General features: G+C 43.9%; 2 protein-coding genes across 2 annotated transcripts in view; one reads left to right on the plus strand and one right to left on the minus strand.

Annotated features, from left to right (window-relative positions):
* The window catches only part of ARHGAP8 (Rho GTPase activating protein 8), a 30979-nt gene extending 30739 nt beyond the window's left edge, over positions 1-240 (minus strand). The window contains exon 1 of the mRNA XM_078859210.1: positions 174-240. The gene's annotated coding sequence lies outside the window, so the exon portion shown is untranslated. The remainder of the gene's footprint in view (positions 1-173) is intronic.
* Positions 241-8457: 8217 nt separating this feature from the next.
* The window catches only part of AMBRA1 (autophagy and beclin 1 regulator 1), a 102660-nt gene continuing 83703 nt past the window's right edge, over positions 8458-27414 (plus strand). The window contains exons 1-7 of the mRNA XM_078859385.1: positions 8458-8759; positions 14151-14595; positions 17187-17245; positions 18502-18685; positions 19603-19775; positions 21071-21137; positions 26161-27412. Of these exons, the coding sequence (XP_078715511.1) occupies positions 14461-14595; positions 17187-17245; positions 18502-18685; positions 19603-19775; positions 21071-21137; positions 26161-27412 (1870 nt within the window). The 5' untranslated portion in view covers positions 8458-8759; positions 14151-14460. The remainder of the gene's footprint in view (positions 8760-14150; positions 14596-17186; positions 17246-18501; positions 18686-19602; positions 19776-21070; positions 21138-26160; positions 27413-27414) is intronic.

Genomic DNA, 27414 nt, shown 5'->3' on the forward strand with positions numbered 1-27414 from the left:
TAGCCATAGCTGGCTGAGGCTGAGTAGACCTTGGGGAGGCCTCTGGGACCGGTTCAGATAATCATCACCGGTATTGGCCGTGAGCTTGAATCGAACTCGGGTCGCCAGCTAACTACTACCAACTAGCGCTCCCCATCATACACACATACGCACGCACGTAAGCACCGACATACCTTGTTGCCCACGCGGTATGCAATGAAGCCTCCCACGGAAGCCAAAACAAAACTCCAACACCGGAGCGGGCACCCAAAGCGCACCACCAATTCCAGGCAGGACAATTCAACTTGCAAGCTCAAACGCCACGCTCGCAATCGCGTCGCCAATCTACCTGTCCTCTCGCTTACGTGCACTACACGTGGACTTGCACACAACGACTATGAATTAAAATTATTATCTCAGCGTCCACAAGTTCGCCAATAATGCCAGTGTGCAATAACGTGAAATGGTTACGGGGTGACGGGCAGCAGTGAGCAAATCCAACTGCTGCTGTTCGCTGTTCCGCACTGGCCTGCCAAACCCACCTTTACGTGGCTGTCTGTCGTGTTGCTTACCTTACCTGCCCACCCCCACCCCACCTGCCCGCCCAGGTGAGTGGTCGGTCACATCTGCGCGCTCCGCCCCCCATGCGTTCACCTGTGACCTGCCTACCTGGCCAGTCGCCAATCACACTCGAACACAACACGACATCAACGAGTGCGTACTTTATTGCGTCGCCACCGAAGGGATTATCCGTAATAGAGTTTTTGTTTTAGGTTAGATCGTGTAAATATGTGTGTCGTTAAAACCCCGCCACCAACTAGTCAGGGTTGTCGAGGTTTGCTCGCTACGAGAGGGGTTCAGGAGAGATTTCGTGTGTTTTGCTGTCCCTCTGAAAGAAAGCAGACGCCAGTGGTTTACTGCATAGTCCGCAGTTTCGGGCAATGTCCCTTCGTCAAAGTGCAGTCACAGAGGCCAGAGAGTGGTGTAGAGTTTTAATTCTCATTCAGCGTTACCCACGACGCCCCCTATGTACGCACGTGCTGACATTGTCAAGTTCATTTGATAAACCAGCTGAGTGAGGACTCAAAGAGACCACGATTATTGACGCTGCTTTGGCAGTGGCGCAGAATCGCAAGTGACAAAGGCAACCTCAACACGTTCGTCAACTGAAAACTAATTTCTTTGGAATTGCCTGTTGTGTTTAGTTCGATTAGCACGGTTGGCTACGTACGGTGCGAAAGAAGTTCAACGCACATACAAACGCCAATAACTTTAAAGAAAAATATGTTATCGGCGCCTATTCGGGCAATGCCCCTCCTCACAGCACATGTGCTGCATTACCCTAAACCACATGTGCTGTGCAGAAGGGTCATTGTCTGAAACGTTGCTTATTATAGATTGTTTCCCTTGTAAGGCAGTGTTATTGATGAACGAGTTGAGTTTGTTACGTCAATTGCGAGAGTGACGTGTGGGTAAAACCATTCCTAGAGCTATATAGCTAAGTGGGGCATTACCTGGTAAAATAAAAAATATAGTAAATAATAAATAGATGAGAGTCTTCGAACTCCTGCCGGGTCGTGGAGGTTGTTTGACCATACTTCACCTTGCGGGGTAATGCGGGTTTGTAAAGGTGGGGGTATTGTATGTATGTGTACTGTATAAATGTGTATATTATAAAACATTAATTAGCATCGTGACACAATAAATACGCAATGCACTTCCTTCAATTACCTGTCCCGTCACGTGAACAGTGTATTTTCGACACATCCTACAATTTCAGAAATATTGTTTAATACAAGCAAACTCTTGACAGGTTTCGTTTAATTTACCGTATTCTCTTCCGATATGTTAATGTGTATTGTCTGGTGATCTACTTTGTTAATTATATTCTCCACAACAACTAGGCAAATTCTTATTTCGTGTTATAAATTATACTGTTTAGTTTTGCGTCAAACCCATATCGACCTGAGCCCAACTGCGGATTGCTTATACGTACACCGTATGTGTATTAACGTATATACAGAACTGTGTTGTGCACTTATTTGAATACATGTGTGATGAATACAGATGCACACGAAGAAGGGCCATTGACCGAAACGTCACCTATTAAATATTTACTTTTCAGGACAGTGTTATTTGAGGCACGTGCAACCACTGCCAAAGCTCGGATCACTTCTTACCACCACCCCCCCCACCCCATCAATTTAGTGGTCAGCAGAGGGCGGTCACAGACAGGACTCATAAGCGAGACAAGTCAAGGGGCGAGATTGGTTTTTAACGATTTGCCTTTGAGGCTGAACAACAAAACGGAACAAATGGTTGGGGGGGGGGAAACTATCGTTGTTAATATCGAGCAGTCAAACGGTTGTGGCTTTCGTTGTGCCTTCGTGGTCATCAATGGCAATTGGTCGTAATAACAGAGCTCGGCTATTCTATGCACAGGGCAGTCGTCATACTGATGACGACAACGGGAGGGCATTGTAAAGTCTCTCACGTTCACGTTCTCGTCGAGGCTTAATGTGGTGTCTGCACGGGGCATCTAAATTCAAGGGCCCTTGATTAGTGTTGGGTTTGTGTGCAAAGATTAGAGAAACAGGAGGAATAATACCAGCGTGTAACGTTGTTCAAAATGTATTTATGCGAGGTGACTGGGTGGGTGGCCCAGGATCAGAGTACACTGAACTGCCACCGATGAGACAGCCTGGATTGGACTCCAGGTTGAAATCAGCTGCTCGTGTTTGAACTGGGTTCTCAAGTGCAGCTCGTCAACAATAACTGCAACCCCCCCCCCCCCCCCACAATTAAAACCCCCATTTAATGATCACATTAATTTTCGTATTTCAATTAACTCGGACAATTCGAATGCTGGTAAAATTTGCATTTGATTGACATGTAATGAACACCCTTTGTAGGGCATATAAAGGTTGTGCCTCTAGTTTGAATAAAGAGGCCAATTGGAGTGAGACATAAGCAGTTCTACGATGTTAACTTATGGGTGTCATCCTCTGACCCAGTGATGGACTGCTAACTGAATTTTGCATGGGAATGTCATTGTCTCTATAAATTATAATAAATTATAATATAATTGTGCAAAATAAAATGTGGTGTCGTGGAATATTCTCGGCCAAATACGCTTTTAAAAGGCACAAATTCAAGATACATTTTCGCTGGTAGAATGTAACTTTCTGATCCGCCCATACTGGACATTTGTGGAAAAAATGCTTCATAGCTCATCGGAGCCCTACAGCCTAAATACAAATTCTAATTCTGAGAATTTCTATACCAATGTTTCCATCAGCATTTTGTTTAAGCAGGCAAACACTTTCTGCGTCTCATCAGTAGGGTGTGTGGCCCGTGGAACAAAATGCTACTTCATCGCCTGGTTGTTACAGGCAAGACCTGAGCCGAAGATACTCAAGAGAGTCGATGTGAAAAAAGTCAGAGGAGCGTGAACTTTGCCACTCCGTTCAGGCGTCGCCAAACGCGAATGCTAGAAGATGCGATGAAAAAATTTACGCCACGCGCAAAATGCACAAGACTCACATGGGATGGAGGAATTCCAAAGCCAATCACGCCGACAAGGCCGATCGCTGACACTGTGCTTGATTAGTTTTGGATTCTCACCATCTCCCCGTGGGCCTTATTCTACTCGGCGTGTGGCGTGAATTCAAATTGGCATCACAGTTGTGCACACGGCAATGCGACGTGTGCACGCAACAGTGCATACATTTTCAATGCAAACAACTTACTCTACGGCTTATATAAACCTGATGTTCCATGTTGCTGCTGGGTGCTAAACATGTGTTCGAACTCAGTCCAAACGACGCGGGAAAAGAAGCTGCATTGACCGGAACTAATTTAAAGCAAGCGCGTGTGTGCGCGCAAGGGTGCGTTTGATCCTTGGGCTGCACCGACACCTGTTTTAAATTCTGCACGCCGCTGTGCACAACAGGCTGCTGCTGCTTGCTGCTCATGCGATGGGGATTACGCTGGGAGGGCTGGCTACTACTGTCTGAACGGCACTGCTCCGTTAAAGGCAGGGCCACCGCGCTCTTAGTGAGCCAAGCGACCCCGCGTCAACTTTACACTGGCACATTGCCACCATGCTAACAGCAGCCGCCCGCCGCATTCGTTGCACAAACAACCACCGAAAGAGGAATTGGACAAACGTGCCAATGCAGGGTCCTCTTGGATTTTTTTTGTATGGCTCAACTTAGGTTGTCCTTTTGTAACAAATGTTTTTTTATATATACAGTACTGTTAAAATCATGCGGATCAGGGAATAAAAAACATTCTAATCAGACACGTCATAACTGATTTTCCGGGAAGATTTAAATAGGCTTGGGCAGGGCACATCGTGGCACCGATTAGCACGGTTGGCTACGTACGGCGCGAAATAAGTTCAACATACATATCACGGGACCTTTTTTTCCAGTATTAAAGTATGAAAAATATGAAATTTGCTTTTACCCTTTCTTGCAATAAAACAGGTGTTAAGATGTTCAAACAACAAGTCTGCATTAACGACACGTACTTGTGGTGAACATGCAAATAAACATGCTCTGATAATATATGATGCATTGCCTTGTAAACTGATTGACCTTCATCAGAGACAGCCTTCTTTATGGCCTAGTCTCACCACTATTCGCTTTTGGCGTTCTCTGGTCTGACACTGGTCTGTCTCTGGTGTAGGCCACTCAGTTTCAACGACAATGCCATGTTTTGTTTGTATGTTCACCACAATTACTGTGTATGTGGTTAATGCAGTACTTGATTCCTTGCAAAAGGTTTCTATTTGGTGTTTGAACATCTTAGCACCTCCTGTATTATTCGCCGAAAGGGTAAAACCCTCATCTTATTTCTTTTTCATAATTTAAAGCCTCAAGTACGGGTTCTTTTGTTCTCAACGCTGGCTACGAATTTTTTGGGGAAAAGTTCTAAAATAAAATGTGTAACCAGGAATATGAATCACTGCAGTCACGAAAGCTTTAAATCAAAAAAAAAATCTTAACACCTGTTTATTGCCAGAAAGGGTAAAAACCTATTCAAATGTTTTTCATACATACATACATGGCTCAAAGGGATGGTCGCGGTTGGACTGGGATTTATGATGGAATTCTTGCCGAAGGAGAAAACAAGTCTGAGAGCGATGACCATGATGGACATAGAACAAAGAGATCAGGTAATGTGCAGTAGCAAGATGGAATTTGTCATCAGAGGCCACGCGGGTTGGCGACAATGACTCGTGATGCTGATTAATTCCATGAATATTGTTGACATTCAATCAATTGAGTGATGGAGGTCATCATATACACATGCGGCGAGAGCTGTAGCAAAATGCATGATAGACACAAGTAGATCGTACCACTGCTCGTTCTGTTTAGAGTGTAACGTTTGTTTAAAGTTTGCTTTAATATTGACTGTGTCGTGCACCACTCTGGGGGTTTACGCACTCCCCACTCTCCCCTTTAATGAAGGTTCCGCTGCAAGGGTTGCCTGGATGCCGCGAGTGTGATTAAGTAAGCCCAACACTTGAGTGTTTTCACGAAAAAACAGCCATATTTTTTTTCTCCCTTTCAATTTTAAATCTGAACTCAATTACGGCCACGCCAGGCTCAGGCAACAATAAATAAAACACGAGGGTAGGCCACAAGTTATATTGTATTCCCCCACGTCGCCTTCCGCCTACAGCAGTCGGCTGTGCACCTTTATTGGTATAGGGTTGTTTGGGGGCATATGTGGTCAAACATTAACATAAATGTGACAATTCGCATTTTATTCATATGAAATAAAATGTTTCACCTACCGAGTTAAATTTTGGGATGGATTTTTGTTACGTAAATAATGCAATACTATTTTAACTGAGGTTGACATTGTTTTTATCTAACCGCGAGAAGTCTTTTCACGTTAATCAATCTCGTCCGTTTGTGCAGATTCAGCCGTGGCCTATTGCATGGACGTAAAGACTGGTCATGGTTATCATCAATACCAGCCGTGGTCAATCCACTGCTGGAAGATTGCCTCCCCAAACCGCTAACATCCCTTTATAACCCGTGCAATGCAACGATACACCCAGCACCTGCACAAGAACCGATCATCAGCGATTCTCATCGCTCCATCTCTGGACGCCAAGTGTGGAAACCTCAAATAGTTGCAGGGTGGCCATTCTGCAACCTTGAGATTAAGAGTCCGTGTGGAGATCTAATCACTGAAAAAATTGTACATAATTGGAAAAAATCTGCTTATCACGAATTTGCACATCGAAGAGGTGGACATATCAGCGGGTGACAAGACTGTGAGACTTCATCAACTTCCTCTTCGTACGGCTCACGAGAAGGGTTCTTCATTGCAAGGCCCGTGGGCCACTGGCGGCCTCCTGGTGGCCTTTGGTGCGGCCCCCCACAATACACAAATGTGAAAACACCCCCCCCCCCCATCATCATAGTTCTACTGTCAAACCCTCAGTGGTTACAAATGTGTGGCGGCCCACACACTGATGATGTCTTAACGACGAAAGTGCCTCCCCAACCACGTCTGAATGAATAAAGAACACTGCTGACGAGCAATTACTATAGTTTTACATTGAGGTGCTTGAACCAGAACTTTGCATCAGGAGTCGCGAGCGGAGTGGTACATTGCTGTGATGCCTCCTCCATTGTAACTGCGAATTGGGCATTGATTTGTTATGTGTTCCATGGATCTGTCCGGCTGACCACTGTAATAACTTCTGTACCTGCACAGTGGGGCACTGGCACCAGTGAAAAATGTCTCTTATTTGGCACGGAGTTAAATTAGTTAAAGGAATGTACTTTATGGTAAAGTCGTTTTTTCGTGGGAGAAGGCTGGGGTTAGATCCCATAAAGGTAAATATATATTCGTATTCTTTGGTTATTTCGGTAAATACTCTTTGGTTCTTTTGGTAAAGTCACGTAGGTGAAAATAATAATAAAATTGTGAAAACTAAATTAATATTAATAATCTAGAATTATTTCGGTAAAGCCACGTAGATAGAAAAAATAATAAAAATAAAAACCCAAAGAATATAAATTCCTGCAGCTTTAAGTCAATATTTAAAGTTAAATGTGTCGTACACCCACCTCCACCCGACGAGGCCAATTCGTATAAGCTTTGTCAACGCGTACAGAAAGTGCCAACTTATGACTAGAGCACTTCAAGCACGCCGGCGTGTGAGAGTGCAAGTCCACACAATTTACGATTTACTCCGTCGATGTTTCGCTGATGCTTGCAACCAGCAGCATCATTGATCATCGTCGTGGAGGCGTTTGCTTTGCCAGCGATAAACACGTGCCCTGTTTCGATTTAAAGCTTTCGTGACTGCAGGGATTCATCTTCTTGGTTCTTTCGGTAAAGTCACGTAGAAGGGAAATAATAAAAATTAAACATAATAAAACAATTCTCACGACGTTTCGGCCACAACGCAAGCAGCCGTCCTCAGGCGACAGCGTCGCCTCGACAGACCTGGTTTTCACCTGAGGACGGCTGCTTGCGTTGTGGCCGAAACGTCGTGATAATTGTTTTATTATGTTTTATTTTTATTATTTTATTACTTCCCTTCTACGTGACTTTACCGAAAGAACCAAGAAGACACGTGCCCTGTGTTTGTGAAATGCGTGATCCCATCCGCGCGCGGTACGCCTGGCGGACACGCGTGGAGCAGTGTTGAACTAATCGATTGGCAATGGAATCGTAACGGAATTGAGACAATTGATCGATTGGAATGGCAGCGCAGAAGGCGCAGAATCGTAACGCGACTCCGTAATCGTGCGCGCGATAATCCATCCCGACACATGCTGTGCATGAATTGTCACCGTAAATCGAAGACACTGACAATCGAGTGGTACCGCGTTGGTCGTGATGCACAAGGACAATTATATGCAGTATGTACATTAAAACACTTCAACACATTCATCAATAACACTTCTAAATATATAATAGGCGACGTTTCGGACAATGGTCATTCGAAGCAAATACTAACACTATGACACACCAAACAAATGCTATGATTTTTTTTGTTATGAAGATGGGTCATTGTCCGAAATATCGCCTTAAAAAAAGTGTTTTATTCCGATGAAGTTCAATCACCGCGTCCGATGTTATTGATGAATGCTGTTAAGTTTAAATATTGACAGATATTCCCAGCAGCTCTCTCGCTATATTGTTCACCTGATGACGATTACTTGTGTTGCGATCGAAACGTCGTGATATAATTATTTTCATTATTTATTTCTATTCTATCGACATGGCTTTAACTGAAAGACCCCAAAAAAATCGTGTTAAGTTCACTGACGAAATAATCGATGGCCACGCGCGTACATTAATCGATTATGCCGTTCACGCACGGAACCAGACTCGACCAATCGATCGTCGCTCTGACTGCAGCCAGGCGGCATCATCGGCAGCAGCAGCAGTTGGGGGGAGAATTTTGACTCTCGATCGACTCTGTCCACTGCTCTGGTCTGGGTCGTCTGGCCGGGCCGACACGGGGGCAGAGCGGCGAGCGGGGCCGCTCCTCGCCTAGCGCCGCGTCCGCCCATCGCGAGAGACGAAACAGCGAGACTCGGGGCTAGAGACGCGGAGCTCGGAGACGAACAAGATAAAAGAGAAACCCGCGAGACATTTTTTCTCACGAGCGGCGAGAGACGGAGGCGACGACCACGGCTCGTTGCGTCGGCCGCGTTAGACGACGGTGGCGGTGATCCAAGCGAGCGGCGCTGCGCCGCGGGCCCAGGGAGTTGGGCCCTTGGAGACGCTGGATACAGGTACGAGAGAGTTTTATTTTTTTATTCTACCGCGAGTTTCTTTCGTTTGTGAGGTATTTGTTGTTCTGTGTGTGTGTGTGTGTGGAGACCGAGGAGGGGAGCGGTAGAAGCTTGCTTGGGGTTTGGGGTTTGTTACGGGGGGTGGTGGTGGTGGTGGGAGGGAGAAGCCTGCGGCCTTAGGCCGCAGACGCGGCGTCTATGGCGTTAGGGTCCGTCTCTTGCTGTCTTGATCATTACGCGTTGATATAATTATTACAATAGTCACCAGCGTCGTCATATGATTTTGCTTAAAGTACCGTTAACACACAGAGCGCCTGTGAATATACTTGTGCTATCAGCGCGATGGTTGCTGGGCGATAATGGTCATGATGGGTTGGGTTCCTTCGCAGATCACTGCTGAGCAATCGCAGATAGTTTCTGAGTCGACCGGTTGTTGTCCTTGTAATCGCCATGATTCCTCATTATTGCTGCTGATGAAGGTACGGTAACGTGTATGTCATCAAATATATCTGGCCCGTCTGTTGTAGAGGGGACGTTAAATGGTCCGTGGTGGCCATAACCCAACGGGGAAATAAAGTACGGCACTGTACACGGAATCAACTTCGACAATGTTAGCCACCGCTGTTACCTCGTGGGGTTGTTTTAACTGAGCCTTACAAAAGAGATCATACTGGAAGGGACGATTGCCTGTGGTTATTAGTAACGACGGGGAGTGGCAGCCAAGGAATGGAACTCGTCCACCAGAGAGACGGAGCGATGTAATTGCCTTGTATAGAGGGCCTAAGTGTGGGATTACATCACGGGGATGTCGGCTTGGGGAGATCATCCAGCAGTGGACTGATCATGGTTGATGATTATGAAATACTGCAATGCATCTCACGTGGACCCCCTGTAACACATGTTGTTAGGCTTAGCAGCATCTCGTCACAAACTTTATTCGAGAGCTTTAACTGCACTCGCAACGTTGTTGTCGTTTCTTGTTATTCTACCTTTATGTCTACTACTTCAACCCGCTCTTTATTTAGAGCGGCGTGTTGGTGGGGGGGGTGGAAATAAGCAGCCTTCTTATATTACTTTAAACATCTAGTCCAGATGCATTCAGTAATGGATTGTGAATATTTTGCATTAATTAGTTTTTATTTATGTTCATGTACTTTAATGTAAGTTTGTTTGCATATGTGTGTGTTTGATTAAGTTTTGTTAACGCGTTATTGGTATTAATGTGTGGTAATTTATTGCCCTTGGTGCTGTAACAACATTAAACGGACAGTAGACGTTTATAAGTCGTACGTATATTTGTTATGGTGTCATATGTTCAACGATGCTGTATTAGCCTGTTGAACATAGCCATTTATAAAAGGCCACGACTGCTTGTTTCTGCAGATGTGCGGTAAGAAAAGTAGTCTTCAGGCACGACTGCCCCGGCAGATAGATTCTAAAATAAAATGTGTAACCAAGAATATGAATCCCTGCAGTCACGAAAGCTTTAAATCAAAAGTATGTATTTCGTTTGGTAAAGAAAAGACTTGTTTCATTTGAAACACGGTGTGTTGTTCTCGAACTGATTGTACACATTTTGATAATGGAATAAGGTATTTGATTACACTATGTAACACAATTTTTGTTCCTGGGTACTAAGTGTTATTTTTTTAAATTGGTAATGCCTAATCCCCACAAACTTTGCTTTTGTTATCAGGACTTTATGTGAACGAAATACACATGCACACGTTTTCTCATTGAAAATAGGTAAATTTAAAATATCACTGTCCTGGTCACAAAAGCAAAGTTTGTGGGGAATACTATACATTTTCTGTACTTTTGAGGCATAAGCAATTACGAAATACATTAGTATTTTATTATTTTTTATTTTCATTCACTTTTTTTATTATTCATCTACGTGACTTTACCCAAAGAACCAAATAATAGGAAATAACACTTACTTCCCAGGAGCAAAAACATTTTTTTGTTACACAGTGTGATTAATGGAGTGGATTATTAACTTTGCTTTTGTGTCCTGATCACAAAAGCAAAGTTTGTGGGGAATAATAGACATTTTCTGTACTTTTGAGGCATAAGCAATTAGGAAATAACACTTACTACCCAGGAACATAAATCTTTGTTAGTGTTATTTATCATCTAAGCTAATAAAAAAATATTTTTTTTCAGTAAATGTCCCCTACAGTATTATTGCAATTTAAATTGTGTTTACTTGGCCTAAAAAGACATGTTTTTTTACAGATAAGTAAATATAGATTTAAACCTTCAAAAGTTACAACTTATGTTTTGTTTTCATAATTTTTTTATTTTAAATTATGTATGTAAGAGTGGGCCATGTTAAAATATTTAAGCACTGTTTTCAGTTGTTTGTGTTATAAGAGATCTTAGCTTGTGTGCAGAAGCTATATTGATTGTTTCATTGCTAGACTATATGGAGGCCTTTTTCCAGAATAAGTTATTGCTCGTGGGTTTTTTAAAGCCAGTTTGATTTACTGTATAAACTTGTTAGCCAACTTGATTATCTGTATTTAAATAAGATAAGAAATGTACAAAAAATTTCAAGTACCAAGAAAACAGCTTTCTGGTTTGTGAATAATGGTCATTCATTCAGTGATACTTTGTGTTGTTTGATAGAATGTCTGATATTCCACCCCATGTGCTTGGAACATATATACTGTACAGCACAGCCACGAAAACCTACACAGCAATAACTCATAGCTTTAAGTGTGAAAGAGTGGGATTGTTAAAAGGAAATCACACATGGAACAGAAAGTTAGTGGCATTTACAACATTAATATGTAACACGTGTTTATGATTGCATAGCACTTTGTGTTTCAACTCAATTGGGAACTAGGAATGGGAAAAAATCTGGCTCCGATTTGGTGGATCACACAAATGTCATAAAACATCCTTCCCATGGGCATGGATGTGCCATACCCTGGTTTGCCAGGAGAAGGTGATACAGAAAATGTGGATTCCATCCGTTTCATGGCATGGGAAAGCATTGCCCCCTTCATATGCGTGGGTTTTGTCTGCAAAGCTTGGGTTATGGTTGGTGCCGACTCAAGGACTGGCTGCCTTCCCGCTTGTCTGTGCTTCCTCACACCTCTTCAGTCATCTCTTTTCGAGAGTGAGCAAATGCTGTGTGCATTATAATTGAACATTTGTATCATTATTATTATAAATGGGTACATTTATGGTTCCTGCATAAGAATTTTCGGGGGGACGTTAAAATGTTTTCCTTCCCCACATCGATGGGGGCAGTAATCACTTTTAAAATTTATATTTAAGTATGTAATAGATCAAGAGTTTAATCCAAAAATAAAGTTGGTAGTTGGGTGAGATGTTGGAAAATAGTTGTTACACCGGAATTTACTCGTTATCCTATCTGATGTTGAATAGATGTCATAAAATCAATTCAGTGTTAAGCTTTCAGGAAAAGTTGCAACGATAATATTGCCATGAGCCGCAGTTGCATCTAAAGCCCAATTGTTTTTTTTCTTGCCCTGAAATTACCTAATGAAAGCCACGGAGTGCCTTGGTGTGTTGTTCGACACTACTTTTTAAGAATAGATATGACAACCTCCGGTAGAGGGGTGTAGCCTTTGACATTGCGGCGAGGCATGTGCCCCGTGTATACACAATACAGTATCTGAAACCCATCCTGCATTGTAGGCACCTTGCCTGAGGTAATTGGAACTGTCTTTGGGGGGCTTCTCAGGTCATATCGTTGTGTGCTACTCAACCTGCAGCTGCTTGTTAAACCTCATGACCAACACGCCACAAATTGCTTTAAGGCCACATCACATTCCTGTATTCCTAGTCACTTGCGTAAATGGCACGAGATCCACTTATTTAACTTTTAACATTGTTACCGGTGAAGTCAAGATGCAAAATCGCTGGTAAAGGAGGCAGACGTGTTTGTCTTCGCTTTTAAACACTTGATATATAGCTTTGGCTCCGGGTTTTTGTATTGATTTCTCAGTCAATATTGGTATCGTCAAATGGTGTGTTTCAGGATAGTGATTTGTTTGTACTTGCCATGTACTTTATATGATGGTAACTTATAAATGTGATTAGACTGTTCCCTCTGATCCTTAAAAATACAATGTCATAATATCATTAAACTTAATGCGTGTATTTAAGTCATATTACTTTACATGTTTTTGCGTTCATAATTTTTTACATTTACCACTTATGTCAAGCGCAGAAGATTGTTGTGTACATGTGACTGCATATGCAGAGCACCATTCGTCCACGCTAAATTAGAGTGCCCTAGTTTCTTCCAAGTCAACGGGGAGTAGTACATGGATGTATTAAATTACAACATGCAAACACTATTTTCACATGCACCCTGCCATTTATCTTCTGTTCCATTGTAATTCTTAAAGGTGATTTATTTTATTTTACCAAAGGTTACATCTCGTTCGAGATTGTAGTCTTATTTTTTTGTTTATACACGGTGCCTGCGTTTTCTTTAGGACAACGTGCTCTTCAGGTAACGTTTGATGCACGGTGGAATTATTGTTTGTTTCTTGCTACAGTTTAACACCCAACACACCTTGTGCAAAAATCCACATTTTCATGGAGTCGCTCCACGTATTTTGTGGCACGGGTTAGAGAAACAGTGAATTGGCACAGTAAAGGATAATTCTTTATACAACACATTTGATTGGGTCTCGCTTTCCCTTTTTCTGTTTTCATTGCACACACGGTTTACATGGCAAACAACTTTGCAGCACTGCATATAATAACATAGTGGATTTAAAAAAAAAATCAAACGTAAGCACATTGAAAATATGCTACATATATCATTCCATATATGTCCCTCCAAGGGACGCATGCTTTTTGGAACCAATAGCTCATAATTTGGTGTGGATAAGGCTTTGAAACAGCAAACCTTAGTGCTAGTTAATGTTCTCTCTTCCATCATAATAATTCTTTACCTCTCTATCTGATCAGAACACAAGAAGTCTGCTTTACTGAAGTGCTTTGTTATGATATTTTGCTGAGTCTTGTGAGAATCGTATCACCATTTTTGTGTGCTGTGAAGGCTTCTTATTTTGACGCAATAATAAAGTACCAATGCATCTTAGTAACCATTATTCCTTGGTTTAGGATTTTAATAATTGTAAAGCTAGAGTCTATGCTTAAATTCAATATAAAACGTTCGAATACAATTGTTGTTTATTATGTTTTCTATCTACGTGACTTTGCCGAAAGAACCAGAGTATGGATTCCTGCAGTCACGAAAGCTTCAAATCAAGAATTTCGAATAAAAGTTAGAGGAACTCATAGCTGCTACTTTTTCACTGTCTGCTGCAGTTGTGGCATGAGTGCACATTCATATTATATGCATTTTGTGCGTGTTTTAATTTTCGTCCCCTTGCTCAGGTGCTGTTCTCTGCGCGGAGCATGCGAGAGGGACATCGGCCCAACGGTCCAAGTGTGGCTGCCCCGACCATTTTCACCGACTTCGTGGCGGCGCTCGCTAATTCCTGCTGCGCCTTCGCTTCCGGAGACAATGCCGGCATGCTCGAGCACCAATTTAATTTGACTCACGGCTGTCCCACACACCCGCTTGCCTTCTCCATGAACACGGGGCCGTAAGGGAGAGGTGTTGGGTTTTTATTTTTTATTTTCCAACTTCATTTTCATCGGGAGAGGTGGCCACAGCGGCAGCCAGCCAAGCAGACGGGCAAGGATGGGGCCCAGCCGGCGGAGAAATGCGGTCCAAATCCTAAGTGGGCGTGAGCTGGGCGCCAGTTGGATGGGGGCACGCAGCGGCCTGGAGGAACTGGCGGAGGACAAGGCCTGCCAGATGCAGTGGGAGAGCCAGGTACTAATTCCTAGCACACTATGCCTGCCTCCGCCCCAACACCTGTGTTCCACCCAACATCTGTATCCCTCCCCCTATGGTCTGTGAGCATTGTTTGTAAGTGAGACTTTTTTTGGCTTTCCCATTATTCCCAACATATACTTTTTTATTATGTCTCTTGCATAGGCTACTTCTCACTGGATAATGACAGTTTTATTATAAAATGAAACTTCCGCTGTGAGATTTTCCTGGCTGGGAAGTCTTATTTATTACAGTTTTGTTCAACTAAATAGCACTAAATGTAAAAAACACACGATGTTAATGATAACGGTTTTGTGTTATTGTTGTCCTGAATGGAATTAGGAATTGGTAAATTCGTCTCTTACAGCAACTTGGAAGATATGTAAATTGTAAATTTTTTCAGCTATTTTGTCTCAGCTCAAACACATTGCTGATCTTATGTTTTGTTTTTGGGCAAGCCAGGTCAGACTACAGCAGGTTAAGTGCGGACACAGACTTGCGTGACCAGACGGGCATATCACTGTTTGCAGCTCACTGATATAGAAAGCATGACTTGCTTTGACCCTTTTCATAAACATGGAGTTTCCACATTAATTCAGTGTGCAATGCGTTTAGGAATGGGGTAACCTTAACTGCATGGGAGCACATGCAGGGTGTGCTAATCTTGTATTATATATTAAATATGATTCGGTACTGAATTTAATAAAAATCTAGACGAATTGCTTCATGCCCTTTATTATCGTTAATATTTACACGAACAAATGTTAGCCGCCTGACTCGCAAGGGAGAAAAGGTGCCAGAGTGTGTTTGTGAGTGGAAATGAATTGACACATACAGTCCGGGGTAAAGACCTGACCTCAGCTGAACTGTTGGCACTGTAGTAGGTTATTTGTCATAGGATGGGGTTTTAAGTCCCATCTGGTGCCAGCTGCATAGCTTTAGGCAAAGAGTGATTTAAGGCTTTTTTTGTTGGTTTAAAGAAAAAAAACTGAACAGTGTTGAAAGTCCTAACCATATACCAGCTGAAAAAATAATAATACAGTATTTTATTACAGCATTGTACAGAGTTGATCATGTGTTGTCTTTGTAAATGCAATAAGCGTGCTTAAGTTGGAAGCTGGAATACTGCAATCTCCAACTTAACAGGACAAAGCCCGCTCACTCAAACGGTAGAATGTTTGTTTCTCAGTAACAAATTCTGGGCACACCACGTTTGACTGTTTTGATAAGAAAAAGGGTGGTTGAGTGGATTGTGATTGGCCACACTTTTATCGCTTGGAAATCTGAGCCGTCGAGCGGGGGGGGGGCTTTGCGTCTTGGCTGCGGAGTGCAGAGAGGGCGCGCGAGGACAGCGTGGGGCTGGCGGCGGGTCCCGCTGCGCTGGGCTGATTGTTAACGACGCCGCTCATGCGGCCAGGGCAGCGCAGGGGCGTGCGCCGCATGCCGAGTAGCTCTGCGGGAAAGCTCGTTGCATGTGACGCACATCCATCACGGCCGGCCGGTCCGTGATGGATCGCGAGCGGGGGCTTTTGATTATTCGCCGATCGCCGCGGCTTTTTTCGATGCCGTTTGAACGGCACAAGCTGTGCTCGCTGTTCGGATAATTGCCCGATATGACTCCGTGTTCTTAATTGGTCAGCGTTTTGCCATTTTGTGGGCTTACCCTTTGTCATGCTGGTGCTTTTATATGGTAGTCACTGCAGGAATGCGCAGGGTGGATTTATGGTGCTAAAATGCCCTTGTTAAGTCCCTATAGGGAAGACTGTTTCCACTTAGATGAGCAGTGCTTCCAAATAGATTTGCCGCGTAAGAGCAATAAACCAACTACCAAAATACCAGATGTGTAACCTTGGCTGACCACCACCTGTGTTTGATTTATGTTGGCTTTTGGCAGTGGTGTGTGCACATTGAAGAATATATAGTTTGTGGCCATTGACTAGAGTTTGAAGAACAGGTGTTTTTTAAATTTCTAACTATTTTGTAACTAAAAATAACCTTTCATCTTGTGCTGCTTGGTTGTATGTTATATATTTACAATTTATAAGCACAAGCTTTGTTAGGGTCTTGTAGAGACTGATGGAAAATTTTCAAAGAAAAAATTATTTGGTACACCTCAGTATTGCTCATTGGCTGGCTTTGGAGGTTCCTGCCTATGTAGTCACAAGTTTATTTGTACTACCCTAGTAAATCTGCAAAATATTTGAATTCTCACCGCAATGTACTTTCGGCTTGTTTTCTCTATGCTTATTTAAGTAATTTTTAATTTCACACCACCATTAATACTGTCATGCCCAATATTCTTGTATTTTTTTTAATTCGTGTAAATTAAATAAATCCTTATAAAAAGTTGATGTATGGAATTCAAATGCAAGCTTTGTATTTAAAAATTCTTCTTTGGGATTCTGTTTAGCATGCAAAATAAAAATAGGCACATGTGCAGTTACTCTGTGGATTGTTACATCACAGGATCATGGCGATGGCTTTGAGTGTGAGGCCTTCGTACAGCGGTGGATTGATCATGACCGACGATGATGATGCAAATATTGTGTTGTTCCTTAACAGATTTAATAAAAAAAGTTATTTATTTGCAGAAAGTGGAACTGCCTGACAGTCCGCGATCGACATTTCTGCTCGCCTTTAGCCCGGACAGGTGAGCTGACACTTTCAATTTCGTTACCCTCCGTCGTTACAATTAATTGTAACGCCAGCGGTTTGTAGACGGGGAGCATATTGGCCACGATCTATTTCTGAGTAATAGTTTAATGCTAGCCAATTTCAAACTTTCAACGTCTTAATTTGTTTTGGAGCACAATAAAGGTAAATAAAAAAACCTAACCGATGCAAAAAAAGAGTTGACAAGAATGATGGTACAGTGCATATTTTGAATCTGGAAGTGATCCTGTAATAAATTATTGTTGTCCGATAGCATGCAGAAGCCACGTGTTACCAGATACCATAAATGTCACTCAGGAGTTGGCTTGCACGACAAACTAGCCATGCAATTCGCATCCAATTACCATGGTTGCAGTGTTTCCAATTACGAACATCCTTCACCGTATGTATGCTACGAACTCACATTTATCAATATTTGTCCAGTGTTGCACGTCAGGATCTGAAATGTTCAGAATCACATTACGGCGGTTGTTAAACTGCCTTGCCCTTCAAGTGACACAGAGCCATGTGATGGCATGGTAATCCAGAATCAACAATGCTTTTAGACACATTTTTTTCTCAGAAAAGTGTGTAATATTTTATCAATATTAAAACTAAATTCTGACTTTGGTAGGGATGTAATTTTTCAATAGATATGATCCCCGTATCTTTTTGTTCTTCCTTAGGTTGGGAATTAGATGCCGAGTCCCTTTAGAAACTGGCTGGATCAGGCTGAGATTGTGCGACCAAATGATGTCCTCAGGTTCCCCTTCCTCCCCCTCCCCATACCCCCACCCCTCCATTTTTTTCCACTGGTCGAAGCTATTTACATAAGATACAGAAGGTGGAGAATGTAATGCAGGTCATAAGCATAATTCGGCTTAAGAGACTCAAGTGCGTCTGGGCAGGACATTGTCACTGGATGGGGATGATGGCCGATGGTAAAAAATAGTGACGGTGGCAGCCAAGGCGTGGAACGCGCCTTTGAGAAGGATGTCTACCAAGGAAATAGAGCGATGGCAACGGCTTGTGTGCCAGTGCTGGGTGGATTGTTGCATCGCAGAACGATGAAGGACGCTGAGGCATTCGTCCAGCAATGAACGATATGATGGTTGAAACTATTTTGTTGTATCACGCTAGGTTGGAATTCTGGATTTCGTTGTGTTTTAGGAAAAAAATGTCAGTGTTTCTGTTGTCCAATGTACAATTTCATGCCAACTTTTCAACTATATCTATTCACTTGTGTCGTTCTAGGAGTCTTATGGCATCGACACACGTGAATCACAACATCTACATCACAGAGGTGTACACGGGCCAGTGCACGCACTCGCTGGTGGGCCACCGCCGCACGCCGTGGTGCGTCACCTTCCACCCGTCTATCAAGGGGCTGCTCGCGTCCGGATGCCTGGACGGAGAGGTCCGCATCTGGGACCTGCACGTGAGTTGCCGTCTCCTAGAAATTTACCGCTCCTGGGTTGGCGTGCGGTTGGTGCCTCTGGGTTTTTCTCCGGCCAGTCTCTTTAAATTATCATCTGCTTGACGTTTTTTTCTTTTGTTATCTTTTTGTTGTTAGTTTTGGGATGTTATGGTGCCCTCCTACAATGTGTGTTTTTTGGGTGTTATTTGTTGATCCAAGTCACTCTTTGGAAAGAGAGTTTCATTCTCAATGGGTTTTACACCTGGTAAAATAAAAGTCCACTGCTGCCACTATTAGTTCAGTTAATGATGTAAAACATGTTTGTGTTGTCCTTGAACAAGGGTGGATTCCCTATTATACTCCTGAGTGGCTGCAGCGGCTGAACCGCTAATCCTATTCACGTATAAATTGACTCAATGTAACCTTGTGCTGACCTCTCAGCTCCGGATGCCCACAGAATATGTACTTTTAAGTGTTTTCTTTCGCCAAAGCGGTTGCCGTATACGTCAATCTGCTTGAGTCAGGGAAATCGGAACAATTGTGAAGGACCGCACATGACTGCCTGGCCTTCCTGGTTGCCCAAGTATGTTGAGTCCCATGGGGATAACTGCAAAATATATTGTTAGCTGCAAGAGCTGAGTGTGGCCGGTTAACACTGCAGCCTCACGCTGATATGGCGATTTTTTTTTCTCTGTCCTTTGTTTACTTTTAAAGTAGGCCTCTCCTCACCAGTCGGATTACGAGTGGCTGCGAAAACCCACCAAATAAAATGTTTCCTTTTGATTTAAAGCTTTGGTTACTGCAGAGATTCATCTTCTTGGTTTTTTTGGTGAAGTCACGTAGAAGGGAAATAATAAAATAATGAAAATTATACATAATAAAATAAAATTCTCAGTTCTCAGAAGAAAAATGTTTCCTTTTGCGTGAAATGAAAACAGGGCGGGAGTGAGAGCTGGTACACGGAGAACAACATGGCGATCGCGTCGCTGGCCTTCCACCCGACGGTGCAGCTGCTTGTGGTGGCCACGGCCAATGAGATTCACTTCTGGGACTGGAGCCGCCCCGAGCCCTTCGCCGTCGTGAAGACGGCCAATGAGATGGAGCGAGTCCGGTGTGCCTTTGCCACGATAAACACATTTAAATATCTCGGATTGTCGATAACCTACAACCACACCCAAAAAATCTTGAGTAGAGTGCATGAGTGAGATACATATTTGGCATGTAATTTTGATCTGATGGACTGCTTACTATCATATCACACAGAATGTGCCCGATTTCGTCAAAATTTGGAAGCTAAGCAGGATCGAGCAAGGGTAGTTGCTAATTAGTCGAGTATCATGCATAACAGGTGTTGTAGGCTGTGGGGTTGCGTTATGGCCAGCAGAAGGCAGTGCAGAAAAATGCATTATGCCCCCCGTGTCTGTGCTTCCTGCCTTTACCAGTCCTCACTGTCCAATGTGGTGAAGGATGGTCATATAACACTGACCATTCACAACATCCAACAGTGGATTGATAAAGGAGGGCTGTGCATTGATGGATTGCCCGTAAAACTTTTATTATAGAGGTAAATGAGAACTGCTGTATAAGAATATCTGTTGTGTGTTCTTGCACCCATATCGGTGGTGTGAAGGACATTGTTTTCTCTAAGGCTGCAGGTGAACTTTCATGATTTAAAGAAGGAAAAAATATTGTTAAACGTGGTCTATTTAAATGACAGGCTGTATATTGACTTAAAAAATATACGTATTGGAACATATGTATTGGAATCCGATGAGTTCTCTTGGGCTTTCCAACCGAGAAATACATTTCTGAACCTAAATGGTTTTGTAGGTTATGAAGCCTGATTTTAAGCATAAATTCAATTTGATTGGGAGGGCATGTGCAACCCGAGAAGGTCTTCTTGCCTCTGGTCAAAATGTGAATGTCATGGAGTCCTTCCCGAGTACATTACAGTACAGTGTGTACGCGGCTAATGCAAATGAATTGTGTATCGAACCGCGACGTGGAAAGGGAGATGAAAGTTAGAAAGTGTTATAAGGTTTCAGGCAGGACACTAAACAGTCCTGAAACGATAATGTATTTTTTTTGTTATACCCGTAAACTGATATTCAAGGGCCTAAAACAGTGGGTTTCTTGTTTGCACAAGTTAATAGAGTGCGGCTGATATCTCGCTGTAGGCAGGACATTTCACATTTTTGTCTTGACCTTGATCAGCGCTGGACGAGCGCAATAATATACAATGCCTTTAAGAGGGTGTGCAGTAGTACTTTTTGCTGTCGGCAAAGATGCAGTGCTCTTTGATGGTATCGGAAGCTAAAAATACCAGCGGTGTGAATTGAATATTCGTCTTGACTGAGGTTGCGGCGACGATGGCTGACCTTTTTTTTTTGCTCGTCGTCTTTGCAGATTGGTGCGTTTCGACCCTCTCGGCCAGAACCTGCTGACGGCCATCGTTAACCCTTCCAATCAGCAGGTGAGGTGCAGAAGTTCCTGGCCTTGGCATTCGCGCTCTTTTGATGCCTCACTTTGAAGCTGTTGCTCACCTTCCAATTTCTCTTGCAACACCAGAGAAGGATGTTGTTTGGGAAGACCCTGTCGTGCTTTTCTTCAGCCAAGCCTGCCATATGACAGATTCACTTCTTTGCTTCAACTTTGAAGTTGGAACATCCGTTTATTGGCATTGGGGGAATGTGATGTGTTTCTTGTAACGTTGACAGAATGGGGCCGCAGAATCAAACTTGGTAGAGTTGTGTTTTTTTCCCGTAAAGGAAAGGGCCGTGTCATAATTAGGTGGCGAGTGTGTGTCTGTGTGTTTCGAACACTCCGGGGATAGGATTTCACTGGGCGTTATTCTGAATGCGGGGAAAGGGTCGCCTCTTCTATATGCTTAATTCAAACTTTCTATTGGTATAGTAGGAACGGTGTTCTAAACATTTCACCTATAATTGCTGGACGATCCACAAACCTGCGAGTTGGATACAAGTACAGCACTTGCCTATTTTAATCTGGTATTTTGTCAGAGGAGACAAATGTGTACGTTCGAACAAGCAATGAATAAACGAGTCCTTTGCAGCTCAATTTCACTTTAAGTGATAGTGATTGTAATGGCAAAACATAGATAATTTAGTCCCCTTCTGGCACCGTTTAGAAACCCACATAGCAGCTGCCAAACAAATTTACGACCACTCTTCATTCAAGGCCCTTCTCTCATTGGCAAAGCCCAAGCATGTGGTTAGCATGTGGTGCCGTGCTCCTTTGTTTATTTTAGATAATGCCGTTTTTTTCCTCCCTGTGTGTATTTGCATATACAGCACTTGGCATATGCATTCGTGGCACATGCCAAGCATTTGGCGTTTTTGTTTATAGGTACAGCAAAGCGACTGGTAAGCCGTGCGACAGCAGACAACTCTAATGTATTTCTTGCCTCGACGGGTGTTTACACACGCAGTTATTACGAGCTCTCAAGAACCGTAATGGATAACGGCGAAGTGCTGGGATGGACTTATGCCACTTTATAGAATTTCTAACGGGCTGTTGTGCTTAACAAGAGCTTCGTATTGTAACCATAGAGGGCAGTATTGTCTGTCGTTAAAGTGCACGAGTTGCTGTTGCCGAGGTCGTGTTTTAGCGTTGCGAAAGGTTGGCAAATTTTCCTTTGAAAATGTTTGTTAAAATAATCACGTAGTGCTGTTGCTTGCCACTTTGCAACAGATGAGCTCCCGTTATTTAAATTTTAAATGCCACAGATTATAATTTGGTAATTAAAATAATTATTTATGGGGTGTATATTGGGGTGGGCTATGTGCCCATGCGTATTCACGTGTTGTCTTAGCTGCACAAATGTGCTTATGTAACCCACCATAAGCTGCCCTGCGGCATTGGCACAGTTGCACTGCCATGTCCTCACAATTGTTTAGAGCGGCTTTTTGAACCGTGGCGTGATGGGAAGTTGCTAGATCAGATTGACGAGGCTCTTTACTAAAAAAAAAGTCAACTTTAGTGATTTCCTGTTCAAATTAACATTGAAGCAGTGGGCATCTCCTGTATACAGCTTTGAGCCCGTGGTGGAATTTCCTCATTCCTTTGGCGGGGGCCATGGGGAGGCGGTAGTGTAGCTGCCAACACCAATGACGATTTCTGAACTGCTCCTGGGCGTCCCCTAGGTCGACACAGCCTCAAATGGCTACCTGGTGCGGTGTATAAACATCACCTCTCGGGAGACGAAGGTTGCCAGAAGTGGTGCTGGCCATCCACTGCTCGTGCGTCGTGCTGACCTTCGTAGGTGCTCTCTAACAGCACTTGCCCCAAATGTCTGTTGAGGCTATATAGGGGATCTTTGTTGTTTGTCCCCTTTGGACAGCATAGCGTTAACATCTCCACAAAGTGGTACCTTAGTCTTAATCAGCCCCTGAGGGATGATGGGGCCGAGTTGAGCCTCCACCTTGATTTGAACTCGCATCTGTCAGATTGCGAGCCACTTGTTCCAACATAGCCACTGTTGAATAAAGTGAAGGTTTGTGCAGCTTAAGCATGCTTCGTAAATTTAAATATATTATTCTTGCCAAATTGTAACTTAATGACATTCGCTCAAGTAGGATAAATTACACAAAAATCTAATAAAGGCAGTGTGTCTACTTTATTTGATTAGCTTTGCAAAAATATGAGCAAGGATGTAGATGGTGTCAGGCATGCGTATTCAAATGGGTGGAGAGTGCCCTTTGTAAAATAGATTTTGATGTGTAGAAGGTAATAACTGCCTTGTCTTTTTTGCAATGGTGTTTAATTATTCATGTTCATTTTTCAATAAAATGAGCTTTGCCCCTGCACGGCCTCTGATCTCGGTCTTAAGAAATGAGATTGTTACAGCCAATACTTGAATTTACTTGTAAAAAAATCAAAGGTCGCGAGCGGAAATGGAACCAGACACACACGCGCACGCATCTACACATGCTTATCTTGAGCCGTGGGCTGAAAATAGACTTGCGTGGCAAGGGAATTGTCCTCCCATCTCAGTGACCCATGTTTGATCCAGTCTCTCAAGGTCAAAAGTTGCAAAAATTTCATTTGGCCCTTGTATCTGGCGGGGGCATTCTGCAGGTTGACTTGCTTCGAAAATGATTTCATAGTGCATAAATGCTGTGTAAAAATACCCTCCCGCCTCTCGCACCACCTCAAGAGAGACTTGTATCTACTGGCAGTTTTTACCCTTACTTGCCGGGCTGTCTCGTGTCCTCTCTGCATCCTTGTAACTGCATCTCTTGCATGATGCGTAATACTACTCTATGCAATGTTGCATAGTCGTTTGAATTGCGAGTCTGTACAGCGCCGCATTCAGTTTGTTGGCTTTTTTGTTCGTGTTATTCCAGTTGAATTTTAAAAGTTTTAATTATCTTGTGATGAAAACTGAAGGAAATAAGGCATTGATTTATGTACGTAGATAAGGACTGTGCGCGGCAGTTTTGCACAGCGCATTATTTTTTTATCTTGCTTTTGCAATTTGTCGGTGATAGATGATGCAAAATACTTGGCAGGTTTTTTCTTTCGTGTCGCACGTCTTTTGTGTATTGAGAGAGTACACTTATCTGCTGTAAAATAAATTCATTTTAGGAAATTAATATGCTAAATTGAGTAGAAAACTACAAAGGTAAATATGTGTTCCGGAGAGTGCTCACATTGGAGTTATTCATTGATGGATAGTCATTGGAGTAAAGCATCTACAGAAGGGTTTTATCTGTTATAGTCAATTCACAGATTTCACTGCTGCAATTTTCGAAAACGTGTGCTGTCTGCACGCCCATGAATTGATGCATCTTTTGATGAATATTAAAATGTTAATGTTTTTTTTGAGTGCGGTACACATTTTTTTAATTCATCTAAATTGTGCTGTCAGGAAAGTGGAGGGATGTGGACAGTAGGTTTATATGGAGACATTTGCAAAAGTTGGAAAAATCAACTATACCTGTGCGCTCTTGTGTCTTTCTCGTTTGCGTTGAATTACAACCAGGTCTGTCTTTAGATCTATTCGTCTGATCATAATTTTGATTATTAAGGTGCCCTAAAACATCTTGGAGTGCCATGCGTGTAAAAGAGGAAAATAATTGAGAGGTAACCAGGGAGAGAAATACTAAAGAAGCAAGATGAAAAACTAAACAGAGAATGTCCTTTTAAATAGGTTTTGATCCTCTATCTTGGTTATTATTTTTCTATGTAGGTTTTGTTGAAAGTATTACGTGTACGTGATCATCGATAGAAGTTAAAAATGTTTTACTTGTTTGCCTGAAGCAACACGGTCAAGAATAATCTCTTAAGAATGTCCTTTAGGTAAAGTCACGTAGAAGGGAAATAATAAAATAAAACCAAGAAGATGAATCCCTGCAGTCACGAAAGCTTTAAATCGAAATGTCCTTTAGTATACTGATTAGTAACTGGTTATTATAATGCCGGCGATATTAATGTTTGCATGATGACTTGATTATGCATTGCCTTGATTTTGCATTATTATGGGTAGTGATGTGGCCGAGAAGTAGTGCGTTGACCGCTTGGAGCAGAGGTTCACGGCTCGAATCCAACGGCTACCCTGGTGATTACTGCGTGTGTATAGACCGTACAAATGTGCACCATAGTATGCTTCCACATTCGACGTCAAAGTTCCCCTCCCGACGTCATTCGCAAAAGTAGGCCAAATGTGTGCCTGCGTCATTTTCCAAATTTTCCAAATTTTAAAATGACGCGCAAATTACTCAATCTGTGCCATACATAGTAATCATTCCCCCTCCCCCCCACTGGCAAAATAATGCCCCGTGTTACTCTTGCAAATGAGGCTCATCCTGGTGTCTTGAAATCGTACCTGGTGAAACGAGCACAAAAGCCGGTGTAGTAATAAGCAGGCAACAAAGTTTAACTTTTTTATCGATCAACCTTTTGTTGGCGTTTTATTATCTATACGTAGAATATCCCGATTATGGATTAACTGTACCTGCGAATAATTACGTAAATTACTTTATGCTCACTTTGTTAATTATGATCCGCTCCTCGCTGGAGGTCAGTGGCTTGCTGCGGAGATGACTGCAAACACGTCATCAGCAAAGTAAACCGATTACTTGAAGAAGCACTACAGACAGACGACACATTATATATCTTCTTCACCCCCATTCTACACAGGAAAAAAAAATGTTTCAATAGCCTAATTTGCATATATTTTGCATGATGGGTTTTTACTTTATCCAGGCCATTTCTTCTCCCCCCCCCACCACCCCCTGATTATCCCGTATAATCGAAAATTTTACTACATGTAAAATAGCAGATGTGGAAATGCAACTTTAACACTGTATTTTGCATGATGGGTTTTTACTTTATCCAGGCCATTTCTTCTCCCCCCCACCCCCTGATTATCCCTTATAATCGAAAATGTGACTGCATGTAAAATAGCAGATGTGGAAATACAAGTTTAACACTGTCAGCCTGTGTGTGTGCGCGTGTGTGGTGTGTTTTAACAGCCCGAGGAGGACACCGAGATCTCACCCGACGTCTCAATCCGGCAGCGGCTGATGCTGCACGCTCAGCTGATCCGCCGAGCGCCCATGCTGCACAACTACTTGCACATGCCTCCGTTCCGGCCACCTGGTGGGGCGGGTTCGGGTGTGGGGGCAGATGGCGCATCCAGCCATGCGGGCGCTCCTGACCGAGGCTCCTCATTGCACGGTGATGCGGGGGGCAGAACCCCTCCTTACTCCTCCAGCATGTTCGCTCCGACGGGCGATGTCGGTGGTGGCGGTGGCGGCGGCGGCGGCAGCAGCAGCAGCAGTAGCAGCCTGCCCTTCGGCTACAACTCGTTAAGTCAGTCCGCTTCGTTTTCGCCAATGGAAGGGGCGAGCAGGACGTCCCCTTACTTCGTAGGTTCGTTCCAGTCACCTCGGGAGACGAGTCGTACATCGGTCTACACGGTGCTTCGCGATCGCTTCGGCTATCTCACCACATCTTCCTCGTCCACCATGCCGACCAGCCAGGGTCACTTCACCACCGCTCCCTCCATTCCGCTGCTCCGCTCGAGGAGCCTGTCTGCTTCGCAGCAGCGCTCGCTTCCTTCCGAGTTCAGTGCGCAGCCTCAAAGTTCATCGCAGCAAAGCGGTGGTAGCGGCGGCGGCAGCGGCGCACCGAACTTCGCGGCATACCCAGCAACGTCGGCCGCTTCTGTGGGGCTGCCGTACTCCACGGTGCCGCAGCCCCGCATCTCAATGCCCCGTGCGAGTCGCGACTCTGCGCCAGCCACCTACGAGGCCGATCAGGCGATTCCCAGCACCAGTCGCTCTGGGCTGGATTCTCCACCCACGCCGCCTCGGCCCCACAGGTCCGAGGGCTCGGGTCTGCCAAGGAACCTCGCGGTGGCAGGCAGCGCTCGTCAATCAAGCGCCAGCCAGGCGAACCGCGTCATATCTAGCACCGGCTGGACGCGCACTGTGCTCGGGGCCACTGGCAGCGTCGCGGCCGAAGCGGAAGGCGCAGACGACGAGGAGGCTGCCTACGGCGCTCAGTCTTCCCGGCCCGACTTCACGGTCACCGCCCCCCGCCTGCTGTCGGCACTGACCGCCGATCCTGCTGTCACGCTCCCTCCAGTTTCGGAGACCGCAGTGCAGCAGCCTGGCTTTTTGTTGCGAGACGCGGCACCAGACGGCGTCGGCGCGGCTTCGGGCACGAGCTGGACCACTGGCGCCAGCCGCGACAGTGACCGTGCAGGGGTAAGGGAAGACCAC

This window comes from Lampetra fluviatilis, chromosome 8, assembly GCF_964198595.1.
Source record: "Lampetra fluviatilis chromosome 8, kcLamFluv1.1, whole genome shotgun sequence".
Taxonomy (NCBI): domain Eukaryota; kingdom Metazoa; phylum Chordata; class Hyperoartia; order Petromyzontiformes; family Petromyzontidae; genus Lampetra; species Lampetra fluviatilis.